The sequence below is a fragment of the Callorhinus ursinus genome, unplaced genomic scaffold (genome assembly GCF_003265705.2).
Source record: "Callorhinus ursinus isolate GAN/ISIS: 27379988/994484 unplaced genomic scaffold, GSC_fseal_2.0 scaffold35, whole genome shotgun sequence".
Classification (NCBI taxonomy): Eukaryota; Metazoa; Chordata; class Mammalia; order Carnivora; family Otariidae; genus Callorhinus; species Callorhinus ursinus.
Genome location: NW_027397097.1, coordinates 12,522,528 through 12,547,873, shown reverse-complemented (window position 1 = coordinate 12,547,873; position 25,346 = coordinate 12,522,528). Strand labels below are relative to the sequence as shown.

Genomic DNA, 25,346 nt, shown 5'->3' with positions numbered 1-25,346 from the left:
ATTCATGGAAACCAATGAAAATGAAAACACAACTGTTCAAAATCTTTTGGATACAATAAAGGCAGTCCTGAGAGGAAAGTATATAGCAATACAAGCCTTTCTCAAGAAAGAAGAAAGGTCTCAAATACACAACCTAACCCTACACCTAAAGGAGCTGGAGAAAAAATAGCAAATAAAGCCTAAACCCAGCAGGAGAAGAGAAATAATAAAGATCAGAGCAGAAATCAATGAAATAGAAACCAAAAGAACAGTAGAACAGATCAACAAAACTAGGAGCTGGTTCTTTGAAAGAATTAACAAGATTGATAAACCCCTGGCCAGACTTATCAAAAAGAGAAACGACCCAAATCAACAAAATTATGAAAGAAAGAGGAGAGATCACAACCAACACCAAAGACATACAAACAATTATAAGAACATATTATGAGCAACTCTATGCCAGCAAATTAGATAACCTGGAAGAAATGGGTGCATTTCTAGAGATGTATCAACTACCAAAATTGAAGCAGGAAGAAATAGAAAACCTGAACAGACCTATAACCACTAAGGAAATTGAAGCAGTCATCAAAAATCTCCCAACAAACAAGAGCCCAGGGCCAGATGGCTTCCCAGGGGAATTCTATCAGACATTTCAAGAAAAATTAATACCTATTCTCCTGAAACTGTTCCAAAACATAGAAATGGAAGGAAAGCTTCCAAACTCATTTTAGGAGGCCACCATTACCTTGATCCCCAAACCAGACAAAGACCCCATCAAAAAGGAGAATGACAGACCAATATCCTTGATGAACATGGATGTAAAAATTCTCACCAAAATACTAGCCAATAGGATCCAACAGTACATTAAAAGGATTATTCACCACGACCAAGTGGGATTTATTCCTGGGCTTGAAGGTTGGTTCAACATCCACAAATCAATCAATGTGATACAATACATTAATAAAAGAAAGAACAAGAACCTTATGATCCTCTCAATAGATGAAGAAAAAGTATTTGACCAAGTACAGCATCCTTTCTTGATCAAAACTCTTCAGAGGTTAGGGATAGAGGGTACATACCTCAATATCATAAAAGCCATCTATGAAAAACGAACAGCGAATATCCTTCTCAATAGGAAAAATGGAGAGCTCTCCCCCCTAAGGTCAGGAACATGGCAGGGATGTCCACTATCACCACTGCTATTAAACATATTATTAGAAGTCCTAGCCACAGCAATCAGACAACAAAAAGAAATAAAAGGCATCCAAATCGGCAAAGAGGAAGTCAAACTCTCACTCTTTGCAGATGATATGATACTGTATGTGGAAAACCCAAAAGACTGCACCCCAAAACTGCTAGAACTCATACAGGAATTCAGTAATGTAGCAGGATATAAAATCAATGCACAGAAATCAGTGGCATTCCTATACACCAACAACAAGACAGAAGAGAGACAAATCAAGGAGTCGATCCCATTTACAATTGCACCCAAAACCATTAGATATCTAGGAATAAATTTAACCAAAGATGCAAAGGATCTGTACTCAGAAAACTATACAATACTCATGTAAGAAATTGAGGAAGACACAAAGAAGTGGAAAAACGTTCCATGCTCATGGACTGGAAGAACAAATATTGTGACGATGTCAGTGCTACCTAGAGCAATCTACACATTCAACGCAATCCCTATCAAAATACCATCCACTTTTTTCAAAGAAATGGAACAAATAATCCTAAAATTTGTATGGAACCAGAAAAGACCCCGAATAGCCAGAGGAATGTTGAAAAAGAAAAGCAAAGCTGGCGGCATCACAATTCCGGACTTCAACCTCTATTACAAAGCTGTCATCATCAAGACAGTATGGTACTGGCACAAAAACAGACACATAGATCAATGGAACAGAATAGAGAGCCCAGAAATGGACCCCATGGTCAACTCATCTTTGACAAAGCAGGAAAGAATGTCCAATTGAAAAAAGACAGTCTCTTCAACAAATGGGTGCTGGGAAAATTGGACAGCCACATGCAGAAGAATGAAACTGGACCATTTCCTTACACCACACACAAAAACATACTCAAAATGGTTGAAAGACCTCAGTGTGAGAGAGGAGTCCATCAAAATCCTAAAAGAAAACACGGGCAGCAACCTCTTCAACCTCAGCCGCATCAACTTCTTCCTAGAAACATTGCCAAAGGCAAGGGAAGCAAGGGCAAAAATGAACTATTGGGATTTCATCAAGATAAAAAGCTTTTGCACAGCAAAAGAAACAGTCCACAAAACCAAAAGACAACCGACAGAATGGGAGAAGATATTTCCAAATGATGTATCATATAAAGGGGTAGTATCCAAAATCTATAAAGAACTTATTAACCTCAACACCCAAAGAACAAATGATCCAATCAAGAAATGGGCAGAAGACATGAACAGACATTTTTCCAAAGAAGACATCCAAATGGCCAACAGACACATGAAAAAGTGCTCAATATCACTCGGCATCAGGGAAATCCAAATCAAAACCTCAATGAGATAGCACCTCACACCAGTCAGAATGGCTAACATTAACAAGTCAGGAAACGACAGATGTTGGCAGGGATGAGGAGAAAGGGGAACCCTCCTACACTGTTGGTGGGAATGCAAGCTGGTGCAGCCACTCTGGAAAACAGTATGGAGGTTCCTCAAAAAGTTGAAAATAGAGCTACCATACAATCTAGCAATTCCACTACTGGGTATTTACTCCAAAGATACAAATGTAGGGATCTGAAGGGGTACGTGCACCCCAATGTTTATAGCAGCAATGTCCACAATAGCCAAACTGTGGAAGGAGCCAACATGTCCATTGACAGATGAGCGGATAAAGAGCAAGTGGTATATATATACAATGGAATATTATGCAGCCATCAAAAGGAATGAAATCTTGCCATTTTTAACGATGTGGATAGAACTGCAGGGTATTATGCTGAGCAAAATAAGTCAATCAGAGAAAGACATGTATCATATGACCTCACTGATATGAGGAATTCTTAATCTCAGGAAACAACTGAGGGTTGCTGGAGTGGTGCGGGGTGGGAGGGATGGGGTGGCTGGGTGATAGACACTGCGGAGGGTATGTGCTATGGTTAGCACTGTGAATTGTGTAAGACTGTTGAATCACAGATCTGTACCTCTGAAACAAATAATACATTATATGTAAATAAAGAAAAAAAGAAGAAAAAGAAGAAGATAGCAAGAGGGGAAGAATGAAGAGGGGGAAATCGGAGGGGGGAGACGAACCATGAGAGACTATGGACTCTGAGAAACAAACTGAGGGTTCTAGAGGGGAGGGGGGTGGGGGAATGGGTTAGCCTGGTGATGGGCATTAAAGAGGGCATGTTCTGCATGGAGCACTGGGTGTTATATGCAAACAATGAATCATGGAACACTACATCAAAAACTAATGATGTAAAGTAGGGTGATTAACATAACATAATAATGATAAAAAAGAATAAAGTATAGGCAAGCAATTTATAGAAGAGAGAACTAGAATAGTCAATAACTTACAGAAGGATGTTCAACCTCATTCATAATCAAGAAAATGCAAATTAAAATACAAATTAAGCCTTTTCATACCCAATTGGCAAAAATTTTAAGTCTGACAATACTGAATATCGTTTCTCTAAATTCCCACCAAACATTGCCGATGAGAGTGTAAACTTCTCCAACTACTCTGATGAAGAATCTAGGAATTGCTATTTATCCTGAAGATGGGCATATCCCACCAAGTAACCCTAAAGAAGAACTGCACACCTATTTACCCAAGCCAAGCTCTTAACTCTCAGTCTTCAGAGCGGATGGGCACTGCCTCAAGAAGCCACATCCAACAATCCCAGTGTGCCATACAAATACTGTCTACATGGGCTATGTGTTAAAAAGGTAGTGAAGCACTTCTCTAAAGAATCTCTTGTACATGTACTTATGGAGACACGTACAAAAATATCCATGACCACACTTACTGTAATAGTGAAAAACAATCTAAATATCAAACTGGAAAATGGATAAATAATGGTTATCATAAAATGTAATAGTATACAAACAAAAAGAATAAACTAGGATACTTCCATCGGCCTAATAAAGCTCACATAGTATTTTGTGGAAAAAAGCAAGGAATAGAAGAATGCATACTGTTTTATATGCCATTTTCATAAGATTTTAAAAGAAGTTTCAAGTACTGCTAGCTGTCCACTAAAATGCTCTTCCTTCAATAGTAAGAGAGTTCAGCTGAGGTGAGTCTTCTCAGCTAGGTATTGAATCCTCCAGGCTTCCTCACAGCTAGTATGCCCTTGTGATTGAACTTTTGCCAATGGAAAGTTGGCAACAGTGATGAGTACAAATTAGACCTTGAAAATCTCTGGTCCTAATCTTATAGTCTTGCTCCCTCCCCACCTCCAGCTAAATTCATTTCAAGCAGAGAGAGCTAGTTGGGAAGAAAGCCAGTTACTGAATGACTGCACAACACAGATTCACTCTTCAAACTGGGCTGTCATACAAATCCTTAAGCTGTTGAATTTTAGGAGTTCTTAGTTAGAACATGTTAGTCTATTACTCCCAAAACACACACAGTGCATATTTTTGTGACTACATATACACTAAATATAAAACCTGTAGAATGGAATTATAAATCAAAAACAATAGTTACCTCTAAGAAAAAGAAATGAATGATATTAAAGAGACAGAGCCAAGAAGCTTTTAAATGTATAGCATTCTATCCTTTAATCAGTGGCATAAAAAATGTTCATTACATTACATTAATCTCTATAGATTTCTGCCTAAAATATTTCATAATAAAGAAGAGAAACTGAATGAATGTGTGGACAATTACAAGTAACATTTAAATGTAACATTCACCTTATAACTCTTTTTTTTCTGACTTATTCTACTTATTATATGCTAAAACATTTCAGGTTTATTACTTACTTTCCTGATCTTTTGGATCACTTCCTTCATACTCAGCTCCTTGGATAAACTGCAAAATATTCTGCTTAAAGAACCTCTCGGCCAGATCCAATACATTTTCTCCATTATCATTGAAGGCTTTTAAAGCTTGTGTTGTACTGTTCATTCTACTGAGTAGGAATTTAAAGCAGTGAAGGTGACCTTCCATGGCTGCTAAGTGAACTATAGGAGAAAGAGAAAAAATTTAATTTTTAAATTGACTGTAAAATAACTTGAAGAAAGAAATAACAACATTGGCTCTCATCTTCACCGGAAGATGCCTGTCCCCTCCCTATGTAACAGGGACATACTCTGAGAAAGGTAACACCTTTTTTGCAAGCCCACAAGTCCTTACTCTGCCTTCCAGTCATGCCAAAGCAACAGACTAAATTATTAAAGAGTTATAAATACTGTGAATGTACAGATGCCAGATGAGAGATACCAAAGAGCAGGCCCCAGAATATTTCCTTGAAAAGTGAAATCCCAATTATGCCACTTATAATTACATAAGAAAATACTTGCCATGTAAGACAGATGATAAGTAAACTCATTTAATGTTTTGGAAAAAAGTGGAAGAAATAAACCAAAATAGTCACTATGCAAATATGAATGTTATTTTTATCACTATGTATTGTGTCACCTTTCCATAGACATTATTTTTATTTTTTTTAAAGATTTTTTTTTAATTTATTTATTTTGAGAGAGTGAGAATGAAAGAGAGAGAGAGAGTACATGAGAGGGGAGAGGGTTAGAGGGAGAAGCAGGCTCCTCGCCGAGCAGGGAGCCCAATGCGGGACTCGATCCCAGGACTCCAGGATCATGACCTGAGCTGAAGGCAGTTGCCCAGCCAACTGAGCCACCCAGGCACCCTAGACATTATTTTTATTAAAAACAGAAAGACTGGATCAAAACTTCAGACAAAGCACACATACTACCTCACCATTTCTATTCTCAATCCTTGAAAATAATAGAAAAGATATTTTTTGAAGCCAAAAAAGACTAGAAAAATGAACCAGAACACCAAGAACAAACAATAAATGTTAAGGTTAAGGAACCCCTGAAAGAAAATATACTCAATCAGACTGAAGGAGAGCCACAACGCAAACTCTGCAAAAAATAGGAGGAACAGTTCTGGGGTATTACAAGCTTAGAGGTAGCGATTACAAAGGGAGGCTTTACATCTCTGGAGAAGTGACTCTCTGGGAAATAGCCCAATCAATATACAAACCTTGCCTCTGGAGAAGTAGGGCAGTGCCTAAGTGACCAGTGTAATGCAGGGAAAACAAGATGTAACAACACCCAAAAGATAAGCTGCTGGCACATGCCACTCTACACTTTCTCAGCTAAACCTGAAAAAACCAAAAAACTCCCCATAAAACTTGAGACTCCTCTAACACCTCATTCAACACATATACACTTACATGTCTTACAGGCATTGGGAATTTAACATCAAAAACTCAACTCCTCATCCCTCTTGCATACATTTTCCTTACATGGTTTTCCCCAACTTACTTGATAGGAACTCTCTTTTCCATGGAGTTCATGCCCTGGAGCCATCCTTGACTACTCTCAACACCTCATCAATCAGCAAATCTTATTGATTCTATCTTTAAAGAATGCACAGACCCCAATTACTTCCCACTATCTCTGCTACCTCTGCTCTGCTCCAACCAAATAGCAGCATCAAATTATTGCATCAGGCTCCCAACTACTATATTTCTCCCCTTGCCATCCTGAGTCTATTATAAACAAAATAGAGAAAAAGTTCTTAAATGTAGTCAGATCATGTCACTGCTGTGCTCAAAATCCTTCAATGGCTCCTGTTACCTCTCTGACTTCATTATCTATAACTTACCCTCTCACTTCTATTCTAACCATACTTACTCACTGTTACTACCTGCTTTCAAATACACTCCTGGCTCAGGAGCTTTCACTGGCTGTTACCTCTTTCTGAAATACCCTTTCCCCATGATGGTCACAAGACCTGCTCCCTCACTGCTTCAGGTCTTTACCCAGTGATCACCTCCTCCTTGAAGGCTTCCCTGACCACCATATTTTAAACTTCATCCTCTTTAACATTCTACTCCCTTCTCTGATTTTATGCACACATATAACCCTGTAATTTATATTCCTTTGATTATTGTCTGTGTCCCCACCACCACCACCACATGAAGGCAGGGACTTTTGTCTGTTTTATTTGGTGTGACAGCCCTAGCACCTAGAAGAGGGAATGACACGTAGTAGATGCTCAGTAAATAAATGTTGAATTAGTAATTTAAGATAGAGATTTGAACACAAGTAGTCTAGTACTGAAGCCACATTCTTAACCTCTATATTATACGTATAATTAAAAAATATACTATATATGGTCATAAAAAATTATATGTGCTTAAAGAAATAAAAGTCGATTTTTTTTTATGAGCAAGCAGAAAGACTTTTAAAAATGATCAGGCATATTTAATAAAGAACCAAATAAAAACAAAATTGCCCCCTACCTTGTATTACAAAAAAGTTAGTGCCAGGTGGGCTGGAAACCTAAATGTTAAAGTAAAATAATAAAATTTCTAGAAGATAATATAAAAGAATGTCTTCATGATCAAAGAGTAGGGAAAGACTTTTTTAACAGGATGCAGAAAGGACTAACCATAAAGGAAGACCTTATTAAACTTGACTACATTGCAGTTAAAACTATCTTCAAAAGAAATCTGAAAAGAATGAAAAGGCAAGCCATAGAATGGAAAAAATTTTTAAATAAAAAAGATATTTGCAACACATATAAGTGACAGAGAGCTTGTATCTAGACTATATAAAGAACCCCTACAATTAATTTTTAAAAAGAGAGAAAAACTCAATAAAAAATAGGCAAAATATTTGAACTGGTACCATAAAAAGAAAATAACCAGGGGCACGTGGCTGGCTGTCAGGAGAGCATGCAACTCTTGATCTCAGGGTTGTGAGTTCAAACCCACATTGGGTATAGAGATTACTTAAAAATAAACATATTTTTAAAATAAGAAAAAGAATAGTAAACATTTTTTTATTTTATTTTTTTAAAGATTTTATTTACTTATTTGAGAGAGAGAGAATGAGAGATAGAGAGCACGAGACGGAAGAGGGTCAGAGGGAGAAGCAGACTCCCTGCTGAGCAGGGAGCCTGATGTGGGCCTCGATCCTGGGACTCCAGGATCATGACCTGAGCCAAAGGCAGTCGCTTAACCAACTCAGCCACCCAGGCACCCGTAAACATTTTTTTAAAAAAAGAAAGGAAATAACAAGATGGCCATTAAATATATGAAATGATGTTCTATAATACTGATCAATAATTATTTTAAATGTAAGTAAACTATTAAATACTCCAATCAAAAGACATAGGGTGAGTGAATGGGTAAAAAAACAAGACCCATCTATATGCTGACTATAAGAAACTCATTTCAGACCTAAAAACACATATGGACTGAAAGGAAGGGTTGGTAAAAGTTATTTCACACACAAATGAAAGTGGGAGGAAAAAGCTGCAGTAGAAATACTTATATCAGACAAAATAGACTTTAAAACAAAGACCATATGATAAACAAGGACATTAGAAAATGATAACCAATTGTGCAATAAGAGAATCTAACTGTAAATATCTATGCACCCAATATTAGAGCATCTAAATACATAAAGCATATAGGAAAAGACATAAAGGGAGAAACTGATAGTAATAAAATAATTGTAGAGGACTTTAAAACCTCACTTAAATCAATAGATAGATCATCCAGGATTAAAATCAATAAAAAAATAGTGGCTTTGAACAACAGATTAAACCAGATGGACTTAACAGATCACATACAGAATACTCCACCTCAAAACAGCAGAATACTCATTGATTTCACGTGCCATGAAACATTTTCCAGGACAGATCACATTTGGCTACAAATCTCAATAAATTTAAGAGGACGAAATCATATCAAGCATCTTTTCCAACTACAAAAGCATAAAGCTAGAAATCAAGCACAAGAAAAAAAAAAACAGAAAACAACACAAACATCTGGAGGCTAAACAATATGCTATTAAACAATCAACGGGTCAACAAAGAAATCAAAGAGGAAATTATAATACACATGAAGACAAAAGAAAATGGAAACATAATGGTCCAAAATCTTTGGGATGCAGCAAAAGCAGTTCTAAGAGGAAAGTTTATAATGATACAGGCCTACCTCAAGAAACAAGAAAAATCTCAAGTAAACAATATAACCTTACACCTAAAGGAACTAAAAAAAGAAAAACAAAGCCCAAGTTGTAGAAGGAAGGAAATAATAAAGATCAAAGAGGAAATGAATGAAAGAGAGACTAAAAAATAACAATTATAATAATAAAAAAGATTAATGAAACCAAGATCTGGCTCTTTGAATAAACAAAACAAAACTGATAAGCTTTAGCCACACTCATCAAGAAAAAAGAGAGAAAACTTAAATAAATAAAATCAGAAATGAAATGGGAAAGGGGCACCTGGCTAGCTCAGTTGGTAGAGCACATAACTCTTGATCTCGGGGTTATGAGTTTGAGCCCTACATTCAGTGTAGAGATTACTTAAAAATTTTAAAAAAATCTTTAAAAAAATGAAATAAGAAAAGTAACAACTGTCACCACATATACAAAGAATTATAAGAGACTATGAAAAAATCATATGTCAACCAATTGGAGAACCCAGGAAAAAAAAAAGATAAATGCCTAGAAATATAAAATCTTCCAAAACTGAATCAGGAAGAAATAAAAAAATTTGAACACACTATTTACTAGGAAAAATTGAAGTGGTAATCAAAAAACTCCCAAAAACAAATGTCCAGGATCAGATGGATTTACAAGAAAATTCTACCAAAGATTTAAAGAAGAGTTAACACCTATTGTCCTCAAAATATTCCAGAAAATAGGAGAGGAAGGAAAATCTCCAAATTTATTCTTGGAGGCCAGCATTATCCTGATACCAAAAACAAAGACACTACAAAAAAAAAAAACAAAAAAAACTACAGACCCATATCTCTGATAAACATAGACACAAAAATTCTCAACAAAATATTAGCAAACTGAATTCAACAATTCATTGAAAAGTTCACTCATGTAGGAAAAGATGGCAGAGGAGTAGCGGACCCTATTCCAACTGGTCCCTGGAATTGAGCTGGATATCTACCAGACCACTCTGAACACCCACGAAATCAGCTTGAGATGTAAGAAGATAGATCTGGATCTCTACAAACAGAATATTGCAGGTGGTTGATTTCGAGGTATGAAGCGGGAAGCCATGACTCCGCCAGCAGATATCGGCAGATAAACGGAAGGGGGAGGGAGCTGCCATAAGCGCTGGTGCGGGGAAGGTGATAGAACACAGGAGCGCAAAATCCTCCCCCACTGGGGACGGGGCACAGACTCACAGACTGGTAGCGACGGGGAAAGGACCTTAGGGCAGCTCCCTGGACTGAAACCTGGAGCATGGGGGCCACGAATGAGAACTGGGGGCGGCTGGCAGTTTTAGAAGCACAAAGGACAGAGACATGCCCCAACCTGGAGGCAAAGACTGGGAGCCCAGCTGAGGGGCACACAACCCAGGACGCAGCAGTTTATAGCAGCACAGAAAGAAATGGAGATAGTGTGGCCTGGAGAGCTCACTGAAGAACAGACTGCAATCTCTTTGCTCTGAGGTAGAAGGTTGGAAACGATCTCTTCTGCTCTCTCAGAAGAGACACGGAAAACCGCCAGGGAAAGCCGCCAGAGAACAAAAGCCCCCAAAACTGGTTTTCACTGAGCCCATCCCCTCCCCACAGGGGGCAGGGCAAATCTGCCCAAACAGGTTTGCCTGAGTAACAGTGCAACAGGCCCCTCCCTGAGAAGACAGGCTGGGAGAACAAGAGGCCGGCAACCCTAAGGTCTCTATAAAACAGGTGCATCTTTGTTCGGTTGTGGTCAATAATTTGGACTCTGTACATTCCATCAAACACCCTTCAACAGAATGACTAGGAGGAGGAACCCCCAAAATAGGAAAGACTCAGAGACTGTGACTTCTGCCACAGATTTACAAATGGATACAGATATAACCAAGATGTCAGAAATGGAATTCAGGGTAGCAATTTTCACAATAGCTAGAATGGAGAAATCAATTAATGGCAACATAGAGTCTCTAAGGGCAGAAATGAAAACTGAACTGTCAGAACTTAAAAATGCTATCAATGAGATTCAATCTAATCCAGATAATCTAACAGCTAGGGTTAGCAAGGCAGAAGAACGAATTAGTGATCCAGAAGACAAATTGATGAAAAAGAGGAGGCCAGGGAAAAACAACTCAAAATCCATTAAAATAGAATCAGAGAAATAAGTGACACCATGAAACGTTCCAATGTCAGAATTATTGGGACACCTGAGGGGATGGAGAGGGAGAAAGGACTAGAAGATATATTTGAGCAAATCGTAGCTGAGAACTTCCCAAATCTGGGGAATGAAACAGACATTCATGTTCTAGAGGCAGAGAGGACCCCTTCCAAGATCAAGGAAAACAGGTCAACGCCTTGCCAGGTAATAGTAAAACTCGCAAATCTTAGAACCGAGGAAACCATCTTAAGGGCAGTTAGGGGAAAGAGATTCCTTACCTTCAGAGGGAGAAACATCAGAATAACGTCAGACCCATCCACAGAGACCTGGCAAGCCAGAAAGGGCTGGCAAGACATATTCAGGGTACTAAATGAGAAGAACATGCAGCCAAGAATACGTTATCCGGCAAGGCTGTCATTTAGAATGGATGGAAAGATTCAGAGCTTCCAAGACCGGCAGAAACTGAAAGAATATGTGACCACTAAACCAGTCCTGCAAGAACTATTAAGGGGGATTCTAAAAAGGAGAAAGACCCCAAGAGTGATATAGAACAGAAATTACAGAGACAGTCTATAGAAACAAGGTATTCACAGGCAACATGATGACAATTAATTCATATCTTTCAATAATCACTCTCAACGAGAATGGCCTAAATGCTCCCATAAAACGGCACAGGGTTGCAGATTGGATAAAAAGACAGGACCCATCTCTATGCTGTCTATAAGAGACTCATACTGAACCTAAAGATACATCCAGACTGAAGGTGAAGGGATGGAGATCCATCTTCCATGCCAACGGACCTCAAAAGAAAGCTGGGGTAGCAATTCTCATATCAGACAAACTAGATTTTAAGCTAAAGACTGTAGTTAGAGACACAGAAGGGCACTATATCATTCTTAAAGGGTCTATCCAACAAGAAGATCTAACAATTGTAAATATCTACACCCCCAACATGGGAGCAGCCATTTACATCAGCCAACTGTTAACCAAAATAACAATACCTTAACTGTAGGAGACCTCAATACTCCACTCTCAGCAATAGACAGATCATCTAAGCAGAAAATCAAAAAAGAAACAAGTGCTTTGAATGACACACTGGACCAGATGGACCTCATAGATATATACAGAACATTCCACCCTAAAACAACAGAATACTCATTCTTCTCGAGCACACATGGAACTTTCTCCAGAACAGACCACATACTGGGTCACAAATCAGGTCTCAACCAATACCAAAAGACTGTGATTATTCCCTACATATTCTCAGACCATAATGCTTTAAAACTGGAACTCAATCACAAGAAAAAATTTGGAAGAAATTCAAACACTTGGAAGCTAAAGACCACTCTGCTCAAGAATGTTTGGGTCAACCAGGAAATCAAAGAAGAACCTAAGCAATTCATGGAAACCAACGAGAACAAAAACACATCGGTCCAAAACCTATGGGATACTGCAAAGGTGGTCTTAAGGGGAAAATACATAGCTATCCAAGCCTCACTCAAAAAAAAAAAAAAAAATCCTGAATTCACCAACTAATTTTACACCTTAAAGAACTAGAGAAAAAGCAACAAACGATGCCTAAGCCACACATTAGAAGAGAAATAGTTAAGATTAGAGCAGAGATCAATGAATTAGAAACCAGAAACACAGATCAGATCAACAAAACTAGAAGCTGGTTCGTTGAAAGAATGAATAGGATCGATAAACCAATGGCCAGACTTATCCAAAAGAAAGAAGAAAGGACCCAAATTAATAAAATTATGAATGAAAGGGGAGAGATCACGACTAACACCAAGGAAATAGAAACAATTATTAGAAATTATTATCAACAAATATATGGCAATAAATTAATCAACCTGGAAGAAATGGATGCCTTCCAGAAACCTATAAACTGCCAAGACTGAAATAGGAAGAAATTGACAACCTGAATAGGCCAATAACCATTAATGAGATGGAAGCAGTGATCAAAAACCTCCCAAAAAACAAGAGTCCAGGGCCTGATGGATTCCCTAGGGAATTCTACCAAACTTTCAAAGAAGAAATAATATCTATTCCTCTGAAGCTGTTTCAAAAAATAGAAACAGAAGGAAAACTTCCAGACTCATTCTATGAAGTCAGCATTACCTTAATCCCCAAACCAGGCAAAGACCCCATCAAAAAGGAGAATTTCAGACTGATATCCCTGATGAATATGGATTCCAAAATTCTCAACAAAATCCCAGCTAATAGGATCCAACAATACATTAAAAGGATCACCCACCACGACCAAGTAGGATTTATCCCCGGGATGCAAGGATGGTTCAACATTCGCAAATCAATCAATGTGATAGAACACATTAATAAGAGAAAGAAGAACCATATGGTCCTCTCAACTGATGCAGAAAAAGCATTTGACAAAATACAGCATCCTTTCCTAATTAAAACTCTTCAGAGTATAGGGATAGAGAGAACATTCCTCAAGTTCATAAAATCCATCTATGAAAAACCCACAGTGAATATCATCCTCAATGGGGATGGGCTGAGAGCCTTTCCCTTAAGATCAGGAACACGTCAAGGATGCCCACTCTCGCCACTATTGTTCAACATAGTACTAGAACTCCTGGCAACAGCAATCAGATAACAAAAAGAAATAAAAGGTATTCAAATTGGCAAAGAAGAAGTAAAACTCTCTCTCTTCACAGATGACATGATACTTTATGTGGAAAATCCAAAAGACTCCACCCCCAAATTACTAGAACTCATACAGCAGTTCAGTAATGTGGCAGGATACAAAATCAATGCACAGAAATCAGTTGCTTTCTTATATACTAAAAATGCAACTGTAGAAAGAGAAATTAGAGAAACGATTCCATTTACAATAGCACCAAAAACCATAAGATACCTCAGAATAAACTTAACCAAAGAGGTAAAGGATCTCTACTCTAGGAACTACAGAACACTCATGAAAGAAACTGAAGAAGACACAAAAAGATGGAAACACATTCCATGCTCATGGATTGGAAGAATAAACATTGTTAAAATGTCTATGCTACCCAGAGCAATCTATACCTTCAATGCCATCCTGATCAAAATTCCAATGACATTTTTCAAAGTGCTGGAACAAACAATCCTAAAATTTGTATGGAATCAGAAAAGACGCCGAATCACCAAGGAAGTGTTGAAAAAGAAAAAGCTGGGGGCATCACGTTGCCGGATTTCAAGCCTAATTACAAAGCAGTGATCACCAAGACAGCATGGTACTGGCACAAAAACAGACATATAGACCAATGGAACAGAATAGAGAGCCCAGATATGGACCCTCAACTCTATGGTCAAATAATCTTCAACAAAACAGGAAAAGATATGCAATGGAAAAAAAGACAGTCCCTTCAATAAATGGTGCTGGGAAAATTGGATAGCCACATGCAGAAGAATGAAATTTGACCATTCTCTAACACCATACACAAAGATAAACTCAAAATGGATGAAAGACCTCAATGTGAGACAGGAATCCATCAAAATCCTAGTGGAGAACATAGGCAGTGACCTCTTTGACATCGGCCACAGCAACTTCTTTCAAGATACATCTCCAAAGGCTAGTGAAACAAAAGCAAAAATGAACTTTTGGGACTTCGTCAAGATAAAAAGCTTCTGCACAGCAAAGGAAACAGTCAACAAAACAAAGAGGCAACCCACAGAATGGGAGGAGATATTTGCAAATGACACTACAGATAATGGGCTGGTATCCAAGATCTATAAAGAACTTCTCAAACTCAACACCCAAAAAACCAAATAATCAAGTCCAAAAATGGGCAGAAGACATGAACAGACACTTCTCCAAAGAAGACATACAAATGGCTAAGACACATGAAAAAAATGTTCATCATCATTAGCCATCAGGGAAATTCAAATCAAAACCACATTGAGATACAACCTTACACCACTTAGAATGGCTAAAATTGACAAGGCAAGGAACAACAAATGTTGGACAGGTTGTGGAGAAAGGGGAACCCTCTTACACTGTTGGTGGGAATGCAAGTTGGTACAGCCACTTTGGAAAACAGTGTGAAGGCTCCTCAAAAAATTTAAAATAGAGCTACCCTATGACCCAGTAATTGCACTCCTGGGTATGTACCCCAAAGACACAGATGTAGTGAAAAGAAGGGCCATATACCCCAATGTTCATAGCAGCAATGTCCGCAATAGCCAAACTGTGGAAAGAGCCAAGATGCCCTTCAACAGACGAATGGATAAAGAAGATCCATATATACAATGGAATATTACTCAGCCATCAGAAAGAATGAATACCTAACTTTTACATCAACATGGATGGGACTGGAGGAGATTATGCTAAGTGAAATAAGTCAAGCAGAGAAAGTCAATCATCATATGGTTTCACTTATTTGTGGAACATAAGGAATAGCATGGAGGACATTAGGAGAAGGAAGGGAAAAATGAAGGAGGGGAAATCAGAGAGAGATGAACCATAAGAGACTATGGACTCTGAGAGACAAATTGAGGGTTCTAGAGGGGAGGGGGGTGGGGGGGATGGGTTAGCCTGGTGATGGGTATTAAAGAGGGCACGTTCTGTGTGGAGCACTGGGTGTTATGCACAAACAATGAATCATGGAACACTACATCAAAAACTAATGATGTAATGTATGGTGATTAACGTAACAATAAAAAAATTTAAAGAAAAAAAATTGGAGGGCACGTACTGCATGGAGCACTGGGTGTTATAAGAAAACAATGAATCGTGGATAACTACATCAAAAACTAATGATTTATTGTATAGTAGACTAACATAACATAATAAAATTAAATTAAGTTAAAAAAAAAAAAAAGAAAAGCTCACTCAACACAATAAAATGGGATTTATTCCAGGGAGGAAGGATGGTTCAATATTCACAAACCCATCAATGTGAAACATCACATTAACAGGAGGGAGGATAAAAACATTTAGGTCATCTCACTAGATACAGAAAAAGCATCTGACAAAACACAACATCTGTTCATGATACAAACTCTCAACAAAGTGGGTGGAGAGGAAACATTTCTCAACATAATAGCCATATATGACAAACCCACAGCCAACATCATACTCAATGCTGAAAAACTAAGAGCCTTTCTATTTTTTTTAAAGATTTTATTTATTTATTTATTTGAGAGAGAGAGAGAGAGAGCACGTACATGCAAGCAGGGGGAGTGGCAGGCAGAGGGAGAGGGAGAAGCAGGCCCCCTGCTCAGCAGGGAGCCCAATGCAGGGCCCAACCCCAGGATCCCGGGATCATGACCTAAGCCAAAGGCAGATGCTCAACCAACTGAGCCACCCAGGCGCCCCCTAAGAGCCCTTTCCTCTAGATCAGAAACAAAACAAAGATGTCCACTCTCACCACTTTAATTCAACATAGTACTCAAAGCCCTAGCCACAGCAATCAGACAAGAAAAATAAAAGGCATCTAAATCAGTAAGGAAGAAGGAAAATTGTCACTATTTGCAGATGACATGATACTATACATAAAAAACCCTAAAGACTCCACCAAAAAACTATCAGAAGTAATAAATGAAGTTAGTAAAGTTGCAGGATACAAAATTAATATACAGTAATCAATTGCACTTCTATACACCAATAATGAAGCAGCAGAAAGAGAAATTAAGAAAACAATTTCACCAATAATTGCACCAAAAAGAATAAAATACCTAGGAGTAAATTTAACCGAGGAGGTAAAAAGATGATAGAGAAAGAAGATGACAGTGAAAGAAACTGAAGATGATACAAACAAATGGAAAAATATACCAGGCTCATGGATTGGAAAAATCAATATTGATAAAATGTTTATACTCTCCAAAGCAATCTACAGACTCAATGCAATCCCCATCAAAATACCAACAGTATTTTTCACAAAACTAGAGCAAATAATCCTAAAATTTAAATGGAACGACAAAAAAAAAAAAAAAAACCAAATAGCTGAAGTAATCTTGAGAAACAAGAACAAAGCTAGAGGTATCATAATCCCAGGTTTCAAGAATAACTACAAAGCTACAGCAATAAAAACAACATGGTACCAGACACATAGATCAATGGAACACAATACAGAGCCCAGAAATAAATCCACAATTACATAGTCAACTAATCCACGACAAAGGAGGCAAGAATATACAATGGGGAAAAGACAATCTCTTCAATAAATGGCACTGAAAAAACTGGACAGCTACATGCAAAAGGATTTAACTAGAACACTTTCTTACACCATACACACAAAAATAAACTCAAAATGGATTAAAGAACTGAATGTGAGACCTGAAATCATAAAACTCCTAAAAGAAAACACAGGCAGTAATCTCTTCAACATGGGCCTTAGCAACATCTTTAAGGATATTATCTCCTCAGGCAAAACAAAACAAAAACCTAAAAGCAAAAATACTGGAACTATACCAAAATAAAAAGCTTTTGCACAGCAAAGGAAATATCAACAAAACAAAAAAGCAACCTACTGAAAGGACAAGGATATCTGCAAATGATATCCAATAAGGGCTTAACAACCAAAATATATAAAGAACTTATATAACTCAACACTAAAAACACAAATAATTTTATTAAAAATGGGCAGAGGATCTGAATAGACATTTTCCAAAGCAGATGTACAGATGGTCAACAGACACATGATAAGATGCTCAACATCACTCATCATCAGAGAAATGTAAATCAAAACCACAATGAGATATCACTTCACACAAGTCAAAATGGCTGGCATCAAAAAGAAAAAGAAATAAGTTTTGGAGAGGATGTGAAGAAAAGGGACCTCTCATGTACTGTTAGTGCAAATGTAAATTGGTGCAACTACTGTGGAAAAGAGGGGTTATTTTTCTTTTTCTTTTTCTTTTTTTGAGGAACCTCAAAAAATGAAAAATAGAAATATCATATGATCCAGTAATTCCACTACTGGGTATTTACCCAGAGAAAATGAAAACACTAATTCAGGGCGCCTGGGTGGCTCAGTCGTTAAGCATCTGCCTTTGGCTCAGGTCATGATTCCAGGGTCCTGGGATCGAGCCCCGCATCAGGCTCCCTGCTCAGCGGGAAGCCTGCTTCTTCCTCTCCCACTCCCCCTGCTTGTGTTCCCTCTCTCGCTGTGTCTCTCTCTGTCAAATAAATAAATAAAATCTTTAAATTAAAAAAAGAGAAAGAAAACACTAATTCAAAAAAATATATGCACTGCAGCCTTATTTACAATAGCCAAGATAAGGAAACAATCTAAGTGTCCACAGATAGATGAATGGATAAAGAAGAAGATACTTATAGAGATATATATATACAGTGGAATATTATTCAGCCATAAAAAAGAATGAGATCTTGCCATTTTCAACAACATGGATGGAAGAGAGAGTATTTTGCTAAGTGGTATCAGTCAGACACAAGACAAATACCATATAATGTCACTTATGTGTGAAATCTAAAAAACAACAACAACAAAAAAAGACAGATTCATAAATACAGAGAATAATCTGGTGGTTGCCAGAAGGGAGATGGGTTGAAGGGCTGGGAGAAATAGGTAAAGGAGATTAAGAGATACAAACTTCCAGCTACAAAATAAATAAGTCATGGAAATTAAAAGTACAACATAGGGAATATATATGGTGATAGATGATAATATACTTATCAAGGTAAACACTGAGTAATATATAGAATTGTCAAATCAATATGTTGTACACCTGAAACTAATATAGCATGTATGTCAACCATACTTCAATTAAAAACAAAAAAGAGGGGTGCCTGGGTGGCTCAGTTGGTTAAGCGACTGCCTTCGGCTCAGGTCATGATCCCAGGGACCTGGGATCGAGCCCCGCATTGGGCTCCCTGCTCGGCAGGAAGCCTGCTTCTCCCTTTCCCACTTCCCCTGCTGTGTTCCCTCTCTCACTCTCTCTCTCTGTCAAATAAGTAAATAAAATCTTTAAAAAAAAGAGAGAGAGAGAGGTCCAAACTTTCAGAAAAAAAAACGATGTTCTACATCTTTAATCAAAGAAAATGTAGATTAAAACCACAATGAAGTATTACACCCAAAAGAATGACTAAAACTAAAAAAAAAACAAAAAAAAAACAAACTAATAATACCAAGTATTAATGAGAAAGTGAAACAACTGAAAGACTTAAATACTGCTCGTGGGTGTATAAATTCATAACAACCACTGGAAAATCAGGTCAGACACAAAAGAATACGAGTGTATTATTTTATCCCATAGAATTCAGAAAGAAAAAAAATACTAATTTTTATATTGGGAGTCAAGGTGAGTAACTTTGGAAACTCTTGGTAACCAGAAAAAGGACACGAAGAGACTATTCTATTTCTTGATCTGGCTAATGATTACAGAAAAGTACTCATTTGTGAAAATTCAATGAGCTGTGCATTGGAAATGAGCACTTTTCTTCAATAGTTATACTTCAATTTAAAAATTTATTTTAAAAAATAATAAGAGCAAAACAGTAATCTCCAGATATACAAAAATTAAGAATTCATACCAACACATCTTTACTATATGAACCCTAAAGGATGTACTTCAGAAAGAAGCAAAACAATCCCAGACAGCAGTGTAAAGGGATGGAAGATGAGGCCAAGGAGGCAGGTAAGAGCCAAATTAGGAAGGTACAGCATGCCAAGCTAAGAAATCAGAGCTCCTCAGCAATCTAGGAAGTTTTTTTGTTTTTGTTTTTTTTAAGATTTTATTTATTTATTTGACAGAGAGAGAGAGACACAGCGAGAGACGGAACACAAGCAGGGGGAGTGAGAGAGGGAGAAGCAGGCTTCCTGCCGAGCAGGGAGCCCGATGTGGGGCTCGATCCCAGGACCCCGGGATCATGACCTGAGCCAAAGGCAGACACTTAACGACTGAGCAACCCAGGTGCCCAGCAATCTAGGAAGTTTTTAAGCAACAGAGTGATTTGATTAAACCTGTTCATATCATTCTGTCTGGACTTCGCTTCATTTGTTTGCTACTTAAGGTTCTTTTAAGAGGTAATTCAAGTATTATTTTTAGTAATCCTCACTCCACTCTATGATCTATCCCTCTTCTGCATTTCTACAGCACCTCTTGGAAGAAGACAGGGTGTTTAGAGTATAGGTCTCAACTGGCCAGCTAATTGCAGACTAGCCAACTGCAGTTAGCAAATTAACTCAAATACGCTAGTGTCCACTATTTATACTATTTTTTATAAATAGCAATCTGGGAGGTGGAGCTGTATGAAGTTAAAAAATAATAAACTAGACAGCAGATGAAGGAAATAGCTGGTGGGAAGAGTAAATCCAAGTTCAATTTTGCCAATTTCTCTTTTGCTGATATGGCTCCAGAAAGAAAGTCATATGAAAGGTACATAACATAGGTGCAAGAGTAAAAAATTAGTTTTCTGAAGGACTGTTAGAATGATGACAGTTTAAATTTCATAAACACAATCATTTAAAAGTTTACATTAACGAAAAACCAAAACATTTGCTTTTGTGAATACCTGGAAGGTTTCCGTTGTAGTCCACATCTTCTATTCCACATCCCCATTTAACGAGAAGCTGTAAACAGCCAAGTCGCCCATGAAAAGCTGCATAGTGCACAGGCTTCCATTCTCTCTTATCAGTCACACTGGGATCCTAGAGGTAACATTCACAAGAACTTAGTTTCTTTCCATTTGTAGGAGAAACAGTAAGTCTAGCAGCTTAATTCTGCAAATGAAAATTGGAGGCTGTTCTTAAAAATATAAGGCAAACAATAAATGTAGTAGAAAAATTTACTACTACCACTGATTTAAACGTATGAGTTAATAAGGCACTAATAAAATTTTATAAAATAGTCTTTTTAAAAAGAATGTAACTTGATCCATAAAAATAGTTTTTAAAAAGGAACTTAACTAGGGGTGCCTGGGTGGTGCATCAGTTGAGTGCCTGACTCTTGGTTTCAGCTCAGGTCATGGTCTCAGGTCATGGGATCTGGCCAAGTTGGGCTCCACACTCAGCACAGAGTCTGCTTGGGGTTCTCTCTCCCTTTCCACCATGCCCCGCCCCTCCCTCTCTCAAATTAATAAATAAGTCATGGGGTGCCTTAGTCCATTGAGCATCTGACTCTTGGTTTTGGCTCAGGTCGTGAGCTCATGGTTGTGGGATCAAGGCGCAGGCGCGGCTGCGTGACCAGCAAAGAGTCTGCTTGGGATTCCCACTGCCTCTCCCTCTGCCCCTCCCACTCATGCTCTCTCTCTAACAAAAATAAATAAATCTTTTAAAATAAATAAAAAAATCTTCACACACACACATACACACACACAAAAAGGAAACTTAACTAGTCATTTTACTGATCACAGGCTTCTGACCAATAAAATGAAAGGGATGGATTCAAATGATCCAATCATATCCTTGAAAGCATAAAGAGTTAATTAAAAAAATACCTAATAGGCCCTTCACTATTTCTCTAACTACAGAAACACCAACTCTTACCATAATGTCTTCAATAAAGGTAGTTCTTTTCTTATAAGTTATTTTTTTACAACCACTGCGTAATATTGAAAATAAATATCACAATGAATGAAATTTCTGAAGATAAAAATCACTTTCTAAATTAGTGTATGAAATAAGTTACAAAACAAATAGGTAAACACACAGAAATTCAGAAAGATTTACAATCACTGGTTGAGATGTGTTTGGAAGCTTCAGAATCTTCCCAGTTAAACTCTGAACTGACATGAAGAACCCACAGCCTCTGAAATACTTTGTACTGCTAAACTGGGGTTTTTCTGAAGCTTTATCTAAATTATGCTCCTATGTTTAAAGACAGAAAAGCTAAAGAGAGCGATCAAATTACTTCCGCAAAGTCATAAAAGGGATTTAAAAAGTCAGGGAGAGGTAACTAGGCTACCAAATGCTATTCCATCTATACGATTACACATTCTCACATATTAACAGGAATCTCTCACCACTCCACTTCGGAGCATTATTTGTAAAGTGAAAGAATGTCCATGTGTTGCAGCAAGGTGTAAAGGAGTGCATCCACGATCATCTTGAGCTGTCAGATTTGCCCCATTGATTATGAGAGCCTAAAAATAGAGAAATAACAGTGAGTGTACATAAATATGTTAAATCATAAATGCAGATGTGTAATAGGCAAGCAGTTTATCAACCTATAGCTACATTATATAAGTTCTTATATGTGCCACAAACAAAGTACGAGAAATTCTTAGCTAATCCTAAGAAAATGCTTGAGATCCTTTTTAACCTTGCCTAGGAGATATTTATAATACCTGATTTCATGCATGTGCATACAATTTATAAGGCACAGTTTTCAGAAACAGAGATCAATAATCACTAAGTTAAATACTTTAATGCTAAGCTAATAAACTGAGAAGTAAACTCACTATTTCAAAAGCAGAATCTTTTATTAACTGGGTTTTGAATATACTGTAGGAGGATTTTGTTATTAAAGTAACTAGTTCTAGCTCCGAATCAAATTTCTAACTTCATCTGAGGAGATTCCATCTGAATTTACAATAGGCCTAGTTTCTATATAAGGATTATATCATAAACACAGCACACCCCTCTATATAATATACCGAGTAATCTGTTTAAAAGAATTGTTAGTTAATATTTTTTAGTTTTACTCCCTCAGACCTTCTTTTTTAACCAGCCTGTATTTACCAGTATCTTAGCAAAAGACTCCATCATAACTCATATCAAGAGCTTTAAGAATAGTCTTCCTAATTAACAAACTAGTCAATAATCATCACAATCCATACCCTGAGTATTTACTATACTTTAAAAATCACTACAAGGACTATGAAGACATGTCAACTTAGAGAATTAGGACATATGTAGAGACAATGATAATCAATTATATAAAGCAGTCCTTGATAATTTAACAACTACACAGTATAGTACCAAAAAACACCACAACATCTCTGAGAATGAAAAGATCCCTTTGAGGGAGAAAAGGACAATCAGAGCCATGGGAATGGTTTGATCTAATGCTTAGAGGAAGGAAAGCTTCATTTGACCCGAATGTCCCCTAAAGTTACTATTTTTTCTCTTTCACTGCCTCCTTCTCAAATTAATACCTTAAGGCCTCAACTTCAAATTGACCTGCAAACAAGATGCCATCCCTACCACTGCATGGAAATACAGCAAACTTTACCCTAGAGTGAGCTCTCAAGTCCAATGGCATTCCCTTAGTTTCATCCTGTAACTCTGACACTCGGCCTAACACTTCTTCCCTCATTTGTACAGCCCAATGCATCCTGGCTCTCCTATCTCTAACTTCGTCCTCTGAATTCTTTACTCATTTCTCTGCTTCCTACTATCACTACTAGTAACATTCTTCAACATTCAATCTTCAATACTCTATTCTCTTCTCTATACTTTATTACTCCTGAAATCTTTGTCTCAGCACCCTTTTCAACTGCCTGGACCTTCTTCTCCGAAATGACCTATAAGCCCCCTAAACAACATGTGCCAAATTGAATTCGACATTTTTGCTCCCATATCTCCCTTGCCTTTCAGATTTCCCTATCTGTAGTGTCATCATTATCTGCCATTCTGTCTCAAAACTTTAAAATTTTCACTCTACTTTGTCAACTCCTGCTTTGCAAGAGGTCTTCAATCATTTTTTTTCTTTCCCACTGCCACCACCTAATTTCTCCCTCTGGGGGTAGTGATGACACCAAAAGTCTCTAACTGCTCTTCTTGCCTCCAAACTGTCTCCTCATCCTAGGTAATCCCAGATATATCTTGTTAGAGTAATTTCCTGAAATACTGCTTTCATTACTTCATTCCTCTGTTAATGTTCATGTGCATGTGTATGTATGCATAAGTATGTATGTGTGTTACATGTATGTGTAAGAGTATATATTAGTACACATATAAAAACTCTCTTATACAAATGAATCTTTATTCTACTTCTAAGACATTTTACATACCTGGCTATCCAAACTTAATTCATAACAGTATACAACAACAAAATATCTACAACTCAGTCAAACTCATATAATAGTTTATCCCCTGAACACACCTAATTTTTCCAATTCAAGTACCTCACATAGAATTACAGCATGGAGATTAATAGAATAAAATCTAGGTTCAAATCCTGGTTTTGTCACTTACTTAGGCAACATACTTAACTCTCTGAATCTGATTCTTTATCTATAAAAAGGGGAACTCATAAGATTGTTGTCTTAAATGAAGTGATGCACGGGAAACTGTAATCACACATAAAAAATGATAATCATTTTTCACTGCTCCTTACCTTTCTGAAATCAAACTATTCTTTTCAGCTTAGTTGAAGTTTTATTGCCTCCATTAATGATTTCTCTATCTCCTCCTAATCATTAGAGCCTTAATCATAGACTATACTTTGTATTGTTTTGTAATTCACTGAGTAGAGAGCCTGTCATTCCAAATAGAATCTCAGGCTTCTAAGAGGCAGGAACTGTTTGCTTATACAATTTTGTATTCCTCCAAATTCCAGTCTATTTCAGTACATTGATTATATCTAGTTAATCTAAGAAGCTAAATCCTGCACATATTAATGTGAAATTCTGGCCAGGAAATACATTAAATAAGAAATTTTAGGCATGACAAGCTATTAAGGAGATAATCTGGTCATGTCTGTGATAGCCCTTTAAAACAACCCATCAATAGCCAATTACGTCAGAGATAAAAGGATCCCCAGTCTTACACAATTTGTTTAAGCTGTATTTGGTACCAAATATCTGAGTCATGGAATTCAATAAATACTTGTTTAGGACAAAGAACTAAATCTATGAGTCAAATTATTAGAATAAAAGCAACAGCCCAACAAAACTATGCTAAAGTTATTAAATATATTGATTTTTTAAAGTAGCCAAAGTTATTATTACCTGCATACAAGCATCCTGACCTCTGATTGCAGCTATGTGAGCTGCTGTCCAACCTCTCAAAGTTACTTGTGTGATATCAGCTCCATGCCAGAGGAGCCAATGAAGACACTAAATTAAGAAAATAACCAGTGATTAACAAGTGATAAAGCAGATGTTTTTTAACATCTTTAGATCTTTGAAATTTAGTCTATCATCATG

General features: G+C 37.3%; 1 protein-coding gene across 2 annotated transcripts in view; it reads right to left on the bottom strand.

Moving 5' to 3' along the window:
• Positions 1–25,346, bottom strand: part of ANKRD42 (ankyrin repeat domain 42) — an 89,381-nt gene that overhangs the window by 51,503 nt on the left and 12,532 nt on the right. Inside the window, exons 3-6 of one of the 2 annotated variants that reach the window (XM_073879798.1) lie at positions 25,149–25,256; positions 22,218–22,337; positions 20,769–20,904; positions 4,931–5,131 (exon numbers count right to left, since the gene is read on the bottom strand). In XM_073879798.1, coding sequence (XP_073735899.1) covers positions 4,931–5,131; positions 20,769–20,904; positions 22,218–22,337; positions 25,149–25,256 — 565 coding nt within the window. The remainder of the gene's footprint in view (positions 1–4,930; positions 5,132–20,768; positions 20,905–22,217; positions 22,338–25,148; positions 25,257–25,346) is intronic. The other variant, XM_073879797.1, reaches the window with a different exon arrangement.